The sequence below is a fragment of the Cornus florida genome, unplaced genomic scaffold (assembly GCF_030987335.1).
Source record: "Cornus florida cultivar Cherokee Brave unplaced genomic scaffold, ASM3098733v1 CherokeeBrave_3.0.0_Hap2_Chr08, whole genome shotgun sequence".
In the NCBI taxonomy this organism is placed as follows: domain Eukaryota; kingdom Viridiplantae; phylum Streptophyta; class Magnoliopsida; order Cornales; family Cornaceae; genus Cornus; species Cornus florida.
Window position 1 is genome coordinate 27,910,152 of NW_026775578.1, and position 15,224 is coordinate 27,925,375.

The 15,224-nt window shown below is 30.9% G+C and overlaps 1 protein-coding gene across 1 annotated transcript; it reads right to left on the reverse strand.

Annotated features, from left to right (window-relative positions):
• Positions 1–6,326: 6,326 nt before the first annotated feature.
• Positions 6,327–7,211, reverse strand: LOC132270980 (zinc finger protein ZAT12-like). The gene has a single exon (XM_059772198.1). The coding sequence runs from the start codon at positions 7,063–7,065 to the stop codon at positions 6,472–6,474; it is 594 nt and encodes a 197-aa protein (XP_059628181.1). The 5' UTR covers positions 7,066–7,211; the 3' UTR covers positions 6,327–6,471.
• Positions 7,212–15,224: the final 8,013 nt, after the last annotated feature.

A 15,224-nucleotide genomic window follows, 5' to 3' on the forward strand; every position in this document is an offset into this window, starting at 1 on the left:
AGTCAAATTGAATTTCCAGTGTTTTTTTAAAGGTTTTAACTCCTTCAAACTCAACAAGATGTAATCTCGAAATAATTAATGCTTGTTATAATGTAAGGGAGTTATGGCTCATTATCATGTAATTAATTTTATTATAATAGAGCACTTTATTTTGTTTTTTTTTTTTTTTTATATAGAAAAAATTATACTTAAGTATATTTAGGAGTCTTAAATAACAAATCAGCCTATTTTTAAAGTTAACTTTTCAATTTGGTTGAGTTATGTAAAATAATTACATATGCATTAAAAATTATTATTTAGGTCCAAAATACCTTCTAAATTCTTATTTCAAAATACCCAAATATCCTTCCTAAATCAAATAATTCTTTCATTCATAAAATTTAGAAAACAAAATTTCTGAGTTAACTTTTAACTTGGCATTTTTGCATATAGTGTATATGTTATCAAAATAAATAAAATAAAAAATAACATATATAATATATATATATATATATATATATATATATATATATTATAAATTTTGTGGAAAAAACCTTAACGATATCTCCTAATTCATATAGTTCAAACCTGCAAATATCAATTTAGAAATATACAAATAATTTAGTAAAAATTCATTATGTGTAGAATTTTTTTTATCCTATATATATATATATATATATATATATATATAATTATAATTTTATTTGCACATAACTTTAGTCATATCTCCTAATTCATACCTTAACTAGATGAAATCTTGGAGTAATTAAGGCCGGTTATAATGTAAGGGAGTTAAGGCTCCTTCTGCTCTTTATTTATTATTATTATTTTTTTTGTTTTTTAAAGAAAATAATGGATATTAATTACATACTTATAATGTAAGGGAGTTATAGCTCCTTATGCTCTTTATTTATTTATTTTTTAATTATTTTTAAAGAAAACAATGGATATTAATTGCATACCTTATAATGTAAGGGATTTATGGCTCCTTATGGTCTTTATTTATTTATTATTATTATTTTAAAGTAACATTAGGATATTAGTTACATACCTTCAAATGTAAGGAGGTTATGACTACTTATGCTCTTTATTTATTTATTGTTATTATTTTTAAAGCAACAGTAATATTAATGAAGTTATGACTACTTATGCTCCTTATTTATTTATTATTATTATTTAAAGTAACAAAAGGATATTAATTACATACCTTTTGTGAAAAATCAGTTCTGCAATTATGAAATCAATATTATTAAAATGTTGAGATTTTTTATTTTATTTTATTTTTTAATTTTGACAAGAAACTCACACATCCACTATAATTATACTATCTATTTATGGGGCTCCAAAAAGGATTCTTCAAACTAGGCTAGTATAAAATATAAATTAAAAGGGAAAGAAAAGGGAGAGACTGAAAATTTGAGGTTTAATCTTTGCATCTTCGTAGAAGTTAACCATAATATCTTAAGATCGATTACATCAAACTTCCAATACCAGAGCTTATTTAGCTTCTTGGAAGAACAATATGCTAAGAACAATGCCAGAAATCCAGCTTGATTTATCATGGTTCAAGAGATGCAGAGGCAGCTCATATATGTTTGCTGTAAAGATCCAATGAAGTTCTTAATCAAAATCAATTGAACTTAATCAAAATGTATACGAATATGCTAAAATTGGTTCTAGTTTTCAAGTTCATTGAAGGAAGACGTACCAAAGGCAAACCACATCATTAAATCCGTAAAGCCCTTGAAGAAAGTGTGTTTTCAACATCAAATCCTGCGATAATTGTACTGAATTATTTTAGTCATTTTTCCTGATCTAAGACATGGCTCCATGAATCAGAAGCACGCGAGTTCAATGTCAAACTCCAAAAATGATTAGAAACCATGTCACTTCAGTCATAATTGTCTTACAAAAACAGACACAGACTCCGCAAACTACTCTAGCACTCTGTTATACTTAGAGGTTGGTTTTCCTCGAAGTAAACCATCTATGTATCTTGAGGCTGGTTTCACTCTATATGTAATATTATATTTATTTTTCTTTAAGGTCTGTTTGGGTAGCCAGAATTTGATGGTGGAAAGTGAAAGGAAAAGAAAGTGAAGTAAAGGTAAAGAAAATTTAGTTTCTATTATGCATTTGGTTAGTATGAATTTTTTTAAAAGAAAATTGTGAGAAAATATTATTTCATTAATTTGAATGGCAAGAAAGTGAAAATAAAATGATTTTATAAGAGTTCTAATTTTAAGAATCATAAAACTGTAACCTAATAACAAAATTCTAATATATCAATGAAGAAATAGATGAATGAATAAACAATTAATAAGGACATAATAGGAAATCAAACCCATGCTTTTTGGAGGAAACGTTTTTAGAAAAATCAACTAGGTGGGAGAATATTACTTTTCTAAAATTTTTTCTTTTTACACTCACCAAACTATTAAAAAATTTAAATATTTTGTATTTCTTATCCTTTCTTACTAGTTCACGCTAACCAAACTAACCCTTACAGTTTCTTCTCTTTCCTTATTCAAAATAGGTAAATACAAGAACAAATTCCTTCCATTAAGCCCTCTATTACTAGAAAACAGACCTAGTACTCGTTCTTTGTCAAAGGAAGGAACGCAGCACACCATACTTCTCAGGGGCGGAGCCTTTCGTGGCCCAGGTCCAAAAAAAAGAAAAAGAAAATTACTACTAGTATGTCATATCAGCTATAGTCTAGCCAAAGTTTCCAATCCATGATAATTGGCCCAGCCCACTAGTCCAGCAATCCAAAGCTGATCCATGAAGAATACCACTATTCAGCGTAATTTCAACCCCAAAAAAAAAAAAAAAAAAAAAAAAAAAAAAAAAAAAAATCCCTTTTCAGTTTTTAATCCTTTTCTTTTTTCTTCAACAATGTTTTTTTTCACTTTTTTAATCTTAGTGGAGATTTAAAATAAAAATAATTTCAACATTTTGTTTATAATGATATTTGGTAATTGGTTTTTTTTTTTTTTGGATTATTGTCTGAAAATTTTGGATACTGGTTTCTTTACTTTAGGTTAAATTTTGATTGTTTTGTGTTGGATCTGGGTTTCTTCATATTTGAATTTTTCAAAAGAACTAATAAATTTTTTTCTTGGTAAATCATCTTCTCTGCTTGAATTTTTTTTTTTTTTTTTTTTTTTTTTCCAGTAAATCCTCTGCTTAAATTTTTTTCTTTAACCCCCTCTACTTTCAAATCCTAGCTCCACCCCTTGTACTTCTGAAAGGTAAATTTGTCATTTTTATTTATTAAGCAGTCCATGCACTTCAGGCTTCAGCAGCCAACACCTCCAACATCTCAACTGCACTTTTCACCTTCAAAACATTGGATACTGAAGAATAAAGATTAAGACCCCGAGGCTTGTCCTTGGTTGGAAATGAATTCAAACGAGACGGGCCCATATGAGGGGCTCAGTTGAGTATTCCCTAATATAGTTCAAATTGGATACTTAATTAAGAAAATTGAACTAAAATTTTTTCAAATTTTACCAATTTCATATAACAGGATGCACCATAAATAGAAATAAACATGAGTTACTTTTCTCATTAAAAAAAATTCATTATTTTTTATTTTTACTCTATCATGAAATTTTGATTAAGAGGCTTACAAACTATGTGATTTGAGTAGAGGCATTCCACTTCCTCAATTCACGAGATCTAAGCCTCACAAGCACATTTTATTGATAAAAATAGATGATACGTCAAACAATTAATTACAATCATATGGAGAAAACATTTGAAGTTGATTTTAAGAAATTACAAGCATGGAAGATTACAATCCTCTGATTCCCATTACTTGATTTTCTGATCCCAAAAATCAGCTCTATTTTCAGGTTTCATCCTTCAATTTCAAACAAAACGGTGGCTTAAAAACAATCAAAAATTTAAAAATAATCACCTAAGAAGATTATTGTTGCAACATTGATTATCTCAAGGTGTTATAAAAGGCTCATTTTTTTTTTTTGATAAATAAAAGGCTCATTTAGAAAAATATAATAAAGAATTAAACAGTTCATTCTATATATCTTAATTGTTCACTTTTCAAAAACCAAATCTAATTTAGAGCATTGATAGCAACGCTAGCCTAACTACATTTTAACTAGCATGCACTCACTGGCGGATTAAGCTCACCCTAAAAAAAAATAATAATAAAAAATTTACAATACCTAATTTTATGTCAATCAAATAATAATAATAATAATTACTATTATTAGTACACCTAAAAAAAATAGTTTCCCACCCTAATAGACAATTCCCTTGGACTTGGAAAGATAAGTTCTGAGAATCCCACTCGTTAACATGTTTGATAAGACAACATTTATTTTTGGGTGCAAAAATTTGTATTAATCAGAACTTGTCCAAGGGGCGACGGAACCAAGAAAAACAAACGGCCCAAAGGCCTAACCCACATCAAGAGGAATTGGGCCTACGAAAGTACAGCCCAACAAAAGGCCCAATATGAATTAACAACACACAGCTTCAGCTTTGAGACGACTCTGAAAAGGATCCAGAACAAAATTCAAAAAACCGCTGAGCAACCAAGACAAAACACACGCACGCGCACGCGCACGCGCACACATATACAGACAGAGACTGACTATCAGTATGTCTATTTCAATTGAGTGAGGCAATGACTACTACAATTTGCGAATTCTTCGCGATTGTGAGTTGAGAGATATGAGTTTATGAGACTCGAAAAATCATAGTTACGTGTTTCAAAATTTATTTCACTATTAGTTTAATTATCTTATACTAATTAACCTTTCTTTTACTAAAGTAAAGAGAACTTATTTACATACATGAATAATTAGATAGATACATTTTCTTATGTCACACCTAGAACCTTTGAATTCTGAAGTAGTGGAGGGTTTACATTGAATCCAAAAATTGAAATTGATTGCAATACATATATTTATATAATAAACAAAACCCTAAAACTATAAAGAAAACTAATAACATAAAGACACTTAATAGCAATAATAATAATAATAATAATAATAATAATAATAAATTTAAAATTTTCTCTAAAATTTATAAGAAAATAAAATAAGAAATATATCCTAACTTTACAAGTAAAATAATTATTACTTTTTAAATGACACAACAACTCTTTTAGATTCCTCTCCTTATCTCTAATCTTTAATATTTTAGGTCTCTTTTAATAATACCAAAAAAAATATAAATAAAAACATTTTGAATATTTTTTTTAAGCAACCCAAAAAAAAAAAAAAAAAATTATGTTGAATAAATTGTATCTTTTGACCGGACCCAAAAAATAAAAAATAACCATTAAAAAAATTATCTCTTTTGTCAAGATCCCAAAATATTTTTTTTAAAAAAAAATATATATGAAAAGAAGATGATTTTAAAAAATTATCTCTTTTGAAAAAAAAAAAATACCTATTTTGACAGGTCTGAAAAAAAAAGTTAATTTTGTTAAATAAATATGTCTTTCGATTGCACAACTAAACAAACAAAAAAGTCATTATGGAATGAATGCCAAAAATAAAATTATTGTATGGAATAAATTATTTTCTTTGAGAGGAGGAATGAATTCAAAAATCTTCTTGTCATTTTCTTTAAATAAAAAAAAGTAAATGAAGTGTAATTGGAGAAAAATGAAATACGAATATGCCTCCCAAGAAAATACTAAATCTAAAATTTAACATGAATATGACTTTGTTTAGATTGCCACCCCTAACATTTGTTTATTGCCTTGCAATGGTACCATGTGCACCCTAACATTTAGAACATTTTTGGAAGGCCTATGTAAGAACCACGCCTTACTCACTTGAAGGCCACACCTTACTCACTTGTAGTCATGAACAAATTTTGGTGGATTGATATGAAAGAAGAAGAAAAAAGTAATTATCAAAAACCCAATCTTGCCGGCCAATTGATGAATGTGGATTAGATGAGACTCGATAGGCTACTTTTTAATAGATTGAGCTTTGGATTGAAGAAAAAACATCATGCATTCAACCAACTCCTTTCCAATTAGAAAAAAGACAATTACTAAATATCTTCTTCTTCATGTGAACTCACTGTACATCGTCGTTGAAAGGGCATATATCTATCTATCTATCTTGTAATTTATTCCTCCCCAAGAAATATATATATATATATATATATATATATATATATATATATATGCTAATTTTTATTTTAATATAATTTTATTTGCTTGGAGATATAAACCGCCGGAATCAGTAACCGGTAATTACCATAAAAATTGTGAACACTTTACTTACTAGTGAAGAAAAAATAAATAAATATTATTACTTTACTTAGTTGTTGTGAATCAAATTAATGGGCTAATCTTTTCTGTAAATAAAAAGTCCAAACTTAAGTATTATTATATAAATTAATATACATAAATAAAAAAATAAAAAAAAAAAAAATTATTATGCCTATAGACAAATAAATAAATCTGAATCCAGATCTCAATACAAAAAAATAAAAACTCTAAAAAGCCATTTTGCTCTGTGGAGGTGCCAAATTCAAACTCAAATCCAAATCCAAACACAGAACCCTCTTGCTGTTTGATCTATTCAAAACTGGTAATTGTTGTGTAGGAAACAAAGACAAAGCAGATAAAGCTTTAGCCTTCTTTTTTGCTTCTTCTTGTATTTCTTCATCAGTAGGAAACAAAGACAAAGGAGGAGGAGGAGGAGGAGGAGGAGGAGCTTGGTTCTCCTGCACCGCGGCTCTATGCCTCCTCATATGTCCTCCCAGAGCTTGCCCTATCGCGAACTCCTGACCACAAATCGAGCACTCGTGGGTTTTGGGCTTAGCCGGCGATTGATTCTCGGTATTCGACTCTCCTCCGGTGAGTCTCGGCTTCTTGTGGCTGGCCCGGTGCCCACCGAGCGCTTGGAAGGACGGGAACTGCCGGTTGCACGTCTTGCACTCGAAAACCCGGCTCGGGACGTCTCCGGCCTTCTCCAAGAAGTCGTTGCTGTTGGTGCGAGAGAGGAGCATCAAGCAATTGGCCATGTTCATGTTGGTTATGTTGTCGAGTTCTCCTTCTCTGTTTTTCCTCATGCCTAGAAACACCATAGCTAGGGTTTTAGGGTTTTTGTTGGGTTTTTTTGTAATGTGAAAGAGGACGTGTTTTTTTTTGGCTTTCGGGAGTAGTACAGAACTAGAGAGAGTAGTAAGAAAGAAAAGAAAGTTTAGACTGGATGGAACTTTAGACCCAATGGTGGTGGTGTATTTATAGGTTTTAACTTGTACGTTTTGAAGTCGGCTAGTGAGACTTCTTTAGTTGACCGCATCTGAATTGACGAGAATGCCCTTGGTTTCTTGTTGGATACTGGAGCGACTGTTCGGGGTACGTGAGTGAATTCGCGAGCCGTCATGGAACCGCGTAAGCGTGACTGAGTGGGCTTAGTAGACACGCGACGAGTCGTTACTGGCGAGCCCCGGAGCGAGTCTTTCCTAGAATGTTCAGTGTTCTGGAAGGTTTTGAACCCCACTACGTAGATAATACTACTAACACCATTAACTAATTAGTATTATACTTTTCCTAGTGAGTTTCAAATGGCGTTTAAAAGAAGCTGCCATTTTCATATTCGATCTTTTAAATTAAATTGTAATTATTAAATAAATAAATATATATTTTTTTAAATAAAATGGTCGAATTATGGTAACAAGAACTACCATTGATCATTCATCAAACAGTCCTTATGGAGCTAGTAGTATAGTTTAGATCTAGATTCAAAATTTCAAGTTTCTAGACGTCTAAGATGGGTTGATGTAGATAGGATTTTAAATAATTAATAAGGTGAAGATTGTTAGGAATAATATTAATCAAAATTCAAGCCAATTATGGAGTGCGAGTAGTTTAGATCTAGGTTTAATATTTTAATTTTAGACGTCAATATTAATGGATTGATTTGAGTCTTATATTAATATATTTTAAATAATAGGGGTTAAAATCGTTAGGAGGATTTAAAATTCATGTTAATAATAAAGATTTTACTTACTCAATAATCTCACTAAAACATATCTCACCTTTTGTCTCAGATCTTTTTAATTTATATTCCTCAATTACTTTATCATAAATCATTATTCCAATAGTAATTTTGATTATTAATGACATCACTCACGTAAATCAGTCAAAAGTTATCCAACTCTAGAACTCCAAATCATTATCCAAGTTGTTTTGAAAAATAATTCTAATGCACACCCCTCATTCACATATAGAGGGCATGTTAATATCATACATATATTAGCACTAAAACAAATTGGATAAGGTTGTTGGAAATTTCAAAGCTTAATTTTCGGGATAAATAAGGATTTTTCTTGTGTACTATTGTACTGTATTGTGTGTGTGTGTGGAAAACCCCCAACTTGTGGTACAAGACTGGAACTTAAAAAAGGAAGGAAAAGAGAATGCTTTGCACGAGACAGGACCGTGGAAAACAAGTTAAGCGGTAGTGTAAAACTGCATAATATTCTTCAGTGACTTGTAGTACACTACTAAAAAACATGTACGCGGTTCGCGGACACAGAAACTTCTCTTTTCACACTACAGGAGTTCCATTTTACCGCAGCTTCCTTATGAGGTATTTGATGATTTGTACATGGTTGGGTTGGGTGATATTATATCTCACTGAATTTTTTTATTATTTATAATTTTTATCTATGAATTTTTTATAATTATGAAAGTGTTCTCACTGAACTCCTAAAATATTCACAAAAGAGGTTAAGAAAAACTTTCAAATTTTAAAAATATTTCCCATTTTCTAACTTATTTGTCTAACAAAAATCTTAAAATTAAAAAACGACCCATGTTTTTTTTTTTTCTTTCCATCTAGCAGATCTTGCAAAAATTTTTAGAATTAAAATTTAGAAAACATCACTCATTTGCTATTTATTATTTTGGTTTAATTTATTTATTTATCATATTATTGTTAATAGATGGTCCTTATGAACTAAATTTTTTACTCCGCCGCTGAATTACACCGTCTCTAAAAATTTTAGTCTTTAAAATAAATGATTATCAATGTCGTATCAATTATAATGATTTTGAAATTGGACCAAACGAAATTTCACACTTGAAGGAACGTGTTTGTTTGTCAAGAGTACATATCAACCAGGGACGGACTTACATAGGCTTGCCTTTTTGATTTATTATTATTATTTTTTAAACATTGAATACTAGGAAAATTTCCATTGTAATTGTACATATGAAATTCTAGTGTTGCCCCCTCTCAAATTATAAAAAAATTTACTGAATCCGTCCCTGATATCATCAGTAGGTATTGATTCAAATAGTATGAACAATACTCTTGAAATTGAGTGCTCAATTTCTATTAGAGAATGTATTGTGAATGCATGCATTTTTTTGAACTTAAAATATATATATATATATATATATATATATATATATATATATATATATATAAATCAAACAATACACACCAACTAGTTTTATCTGTCAACATTCAACAACAATGGGGTGGTTGTGGGTTGTTAGAGGGAACTTGGAATTTTGGTAGCAAAGTTTTGTTGAATTTGGAAGTGTGCAGTACTTCTAATCGAAGGTGGTTTAACAAGACCAACGCAACTGCCGGCGGACATTCAACTATCATTTCTGAAGTTTCGTGTGCAGTGATGTCTATATTACATATACATATGTATGTGTGAGTATATATATATATAGCATTATATACACACACACACGCTTCTCGTTTTCTTTAGTGTTTAATGTTCTTCGTATTGCATCATTGACACGATGCGCGATAAATGACTTTTTAATAAGAAACTTCTTCCTTCCGCGTGAAGGACTTTATTAGCAGACGTGTATAATCCCTCCCCACCAATAGATACAGTATATATATAATTACTTTTCATATTATGCATGGACCATATTCATTTAATTTCTGGATGCATCTGTACTAACTTGCCTCCGGATCCAAGGAAAGTTATCAATGGCCCCACACCTCAACACCAATTTTAATCGCGATAATAAAGGAGGGAGAAGATACTCGAACCTGGGCCAGGCACTTGCCCTTTTTTTTTCTTTTTCTGTTTCTTTTTTTTTTTTCAATTTATATTTCTAAATTGATGGAGGGACAAACTAGCAGATGGCAATTTTTTTCTACGGGACGGGTACGCTCGCCTAGTATATAGTAGTGACTTTGTGGGATTGCTTTAGTTTATTTGGACGCAAATAATTTTTATTAAAGAAAATTCACGCGGGTTTTAGATGGGAGAGATTATTACAACTCGTTCATTTAGGTAGGTAAATTATTAAATTATTTTTATTTTATTAGTATATATAATTAACTGTAGAAACTCTAGGTCTCATATTCACTCAACCACATAACTCTAAGGACGCTCATATCTTTAAATTTTATATTAAATTATTAATTATCCATTTTTATGAAATTTTTCAATGGTTATATAATTGTATTTGAGGGAAAAAAATTAATTTTTTTTTTTGAAACTAAACCGGGCAGGGTGGGTTCCCGCGAGGGTAAACGGAAGTGACGATAGGGTTGAAAGACCTCGTTTAAGCGGTTTTGGGTGAAAACAAGACAGGAGTTTGTAAACCATTGCGAAGGCGGGGGAGAATACATCCGTGCAAAATTGTACTGTTGAGGTAAACACACATTTATTATATATTTTTGTCTCTATCGAAATTCTTAAATAGTCAAAATTTAAAAAGGAAAAACTACACTTACATAGTGTTAGGAGCCTTAAATAACAAAATGGTCTATTTTAAAAGTTCATTTTTTACTTTGGTTGAATTAAGCAAAATAATTATACATGCATTAATAACTATTGTTTAGGTCCAAAATGTCCTCCAAACACTTATTCCAAAGTACTAAAAATTATTCTCCTAAAATCAAGTACTTTAATATCTTTCATTTAACTTTGAACCATATTGCGGCAACTTTCATATATATACCGATGAGAACTTATACAAATAATAAAAAAATATTCAATATAGTAAAAAATGGGGCAATCAAAGGTTAGTCTCCAAAAAAATATATATAATTAAACTCAAGAATATATAAATCGTCTTTATTGTGGTGCATGCTTTGAGATAATCATCAATTTTTTGGCTCAATTAATTACACTTGTTTTATAAATAAATAAAAAATGATTGCTGGTGTACCATTTACTGAAGCAACCATTTAGTTTTTTCATGATCTCCCTCTAGCGTGCGTGTGTACTATATATATATATATAGGAAAGTTTTTACATTTGCAGTTTTATATTGGTATGAATTAGAAGATATAGTTAAAATTAGAAGATATGTATGTATAATTTTAACTATATCTTCTAATTCATACCAATATAAAACTGCAAATGTAAAAACTTTCCTATGAATATATATATATATATATATATATATATATATATATATATATATATAGGATGAATTTTCACTTACCGAAATAAAAAATTCTATACATAATAAATTTTTACTAAATTTTTTGTATATTTCTAAATCGACATTTGCAGGTTTGAATCAATATAGATTAGGTTAAAGTTTTTTGTGCGCGCGCGCGCACACACACACACATATATATATGATATTTTTTATTTTATTTATTTTGGTAATATATACTCCATGTGTAAAAATCCCAAGTTGAAACTCAAAAATCTTGTTTTTCTAAATTTCATGAATGAAAGAATTATTTGATTTAGGAAGGATATTTTGGTATTTTGAAATAAGAGTTTGGAGGGTCTTTTGGACATAAATAATAATTATTTATACATATGTAATTATTTTACCTAACTTGACCAAATTAAAAAATTAAATTTAAAAATAGATCAATTTGTTATTTAAGACTCTTAAATCTATTAAGTGTAGTTTTCCATTTAAAAATTCCCTCACAGAGTGAGAAGGGCTTAAACCATATAGGTTGAAGACATTGATAAAATATGATGAACATTGCACTTAATTAAGTATATATATTAATTAATATATAAAACAAGTGTGGAGTGCCTCAAACAAGCACTCCACTTTTTGTTACACCTTTCGGGAGAAGGAAAAAAAACAGAAGGGTGTGGAGTGCTTCCATTTCAAAGTGGTCTCTTTTTCATTTCAATCAACTTTCAGTGAAAGATTGAAATAGACAAGAGACCAACACTGTACTGGCCGGTGTGTGACTGGTGACATTACAAATCTTATATGTTTTAGTGGTCTTAGTAATTAACAAGAATTAAAGACAATCTTCTCAGCTATAAAGAGAAAAATATTTTGAACACTAGTAATATACGAAAGGAACACATTCATATATTTTGTCTGGTTTGGTATTTAAACTGTGATCAATTCTCTACTCTCATATTATTTGTTCAAATTCGTTACATTATGATCAAATATCACGATTGCGAACCATGTTACAAGATAACTTACTGCTCTTTTTATTTTTCGGATATCTTTTCTCTTCATATCTAAGATTAATTTTAGCCGCAAAGTATTATGATAATTCTATGCTAACCAGAAAATGGAAATGGGATTATTGGGCCGCTTCACCAGTCTTACTCATTTTAATGCTGTAATTAAATAAGGTTGTATCTATTTCAAGTGTGTAAATAAAACTTCTATCACCACACAATAATCATCAATTAAGTCTGCATGTAAAAAAATTCCTCAGCATATTTCGTTAAATTAGACTTTGTGAGATCATGAACAGGAAGTAGGTATGCACTTGCTATCGGATTTGACTTCTGCAACAAATGAAACATTGATACATCTAACATTATTTGATTTTTTTGTTTTGTATTTGGGTAAGTTATTATTTGAATCTTGATTCACATGGAAAACTTTTTCTTTGTTGAAATGTGAATTGATTTACGCATCTTTTTGTCGTTATATTAGGGCTGGAGTGCCAAATTACTCCTTTGGAATTGGCATTGGAAAATATTTGAATTTATTTTATTTTAATTTTTAATTTCAAAACATCAGAATGCTTCTAAATTAAATCAGAGTAAATTTGATTTATGCTTGGAATATTCACTTCTTGATGAAGGAGAAAATTTAAATTAATTATACTACTAATTAATAAAAAATTATGACCATCGAAGTTCGAATACACTGATAGTTTCAGTTTTAGGAAGCCGGAGAAGTTATTGGGTGCTCTAGAGTAACGGTTATTAAATACACCAATCACGACACCATAGAGTAATTCTTATTTTTTATTATCATGATAAATTATGTGTTCCGATTGCCTGGGGTATATAGTAACTGCTACCCGGAGTAGTGTATATTTTGATGGGCAGTATGGAGCCGGGTAGATACTGTATAAAAGATTTAAAGAATGAGAAAATTATGGCATACCTTTTTCATCGAGTAAAATCATATACATATAGCGTATAACTAAAATCATATTCAAAGTCAGTCAAATTTACACTAAGGAAACTAAATAACAATCAGAATATTACCTATTCTAAGTAAGTTAAATTTACGTAAATAAAAATCAAAATACTACCTATTCTAAGTAAGTCAAATTTACAATAAGGAAACTAAATAATAATTAGGATACTACCTATTCTAAGTAAATCAAATTTTACAATAAAGAAACTAGATAACAATCAAACTAAAATATCTTAAGAATCCGAGATTATTGATTTTCTCTATCATGCCCCCGCAAGATGGAGCTCTAAGAGGAGAGTCCAATCTTGGTCTTCAAAAATAAAAATCGAGTACGCGAAAGCGGTTTGGTGAGAACATCAGCTAATTGATCAGTAGAGGAGACATGAGCCACTCGAAGAGCACCATTTTGCACTTGTTCATAGATGAAGTGATAATCTAAAGCAACATGCTTCATGCGGGAATGAAAAACCGAATTTGAGCAAAAATTCGTAGCACCGACATTATCACCATAGATCATTGGTTGCGAAGAGAGAGAAACACCAAGTTCAGTAAGAAGAGAGCAAAGCCAACGGAGCTCAGCGGCAGTAGTTGCAACGGAGCGATATTCAGCTTCAGTAGAAGAGCGAGCCACAGTACATTGCTTCTTGGAACTCTATGAAATAGAATTGCGACCAAGGTACACAAGATAGGCACTGGTGGAAGTGAAATCATCTTTGTTACTTGCCCAATCGACATCAGAAAATGCATGGAGAGACAAAGAGGAGTGTCGATAGAGGACAACACCATGATCCAAAGTCCCACAAAGATAGCGCAGTAATCGCTTAATAGCATTCCAGTGGTCACTAGTAGGTTGATGCATAAACTGAGACATTTTATTCACCAAATAAGCAATGTCAGGGTACGTAAGCGACAAGTACTGAAAACTTCCAATAATAGTCCGATACTCAGAGAGATCAAATAGCACAATGCTAGAGTGAAGTGTAAGGATAGGGGCATTGGCAAGAGGTGTAGTTATAGGCTTTGCATCTGTCATGTGTGTGCGAGCTAGTAGATCCGTTATGTATCGATGTTGAGATATAAGGAAGCCTTGAGAATGGGGAACGACTTCAACTCCAAGAAAATAAGTTAAGTGACCAAGATCTTTGAAAAAGAATCGATGAGCAAGGAGTTGGATGAACGTTTGCACAACCCCATCATTGTCACCTGTTATTATAATGTCATCATAAACTAGAAGATAGATCATAGGACCGCCGTTGTTGTAGACAAACAGCGAGGTGTCTGCATAAGAGTTAGTGAAGCCAGAGGTGACAAGAAACTGGCCTTGGATGAACGTTTGCACAGCCCCATCATTGTCACCTGTTATTATAATGTCATCAACATAAACCAGAAGATAGATCATATGACCGCCGTTGTTGTAGACAAACAGGGAGGTGTCTGCATGAGAGTTAGTGAAGCCAGAGGAGACAAAAAACTGGCGCAACTAATGATACTAAGCGCGGGGAGCTTGTTTAAGGCCATAAATAGCCTTACAAAGTTTACAGACACGATTAGGATGATCATGATTAATGAAGCCCTGTGGTTGCGTCATAAATACATCATTAATAAGAATACCCTGGAGAAAAGCATTATTGACATCAAGTTGCCGAAGAGACCAGCCACGATTGACTGCAATACTGAGAACAAGACAAACAGTGGTAGGCTTGACAACGGATCTGAAAGTGTGATGATAATCAACTACAGGGTGTTGATGGAACCCCTTGGTTACTAATCGAGCCTTATACCTGTCAACAGATCAATCAGGTAAATGTTTAGTACGAAAAATCCACTTGCAACCAACCAGATTCTGTGTTGGGTCAGAGGGAACAAGTTCCCATGTCCC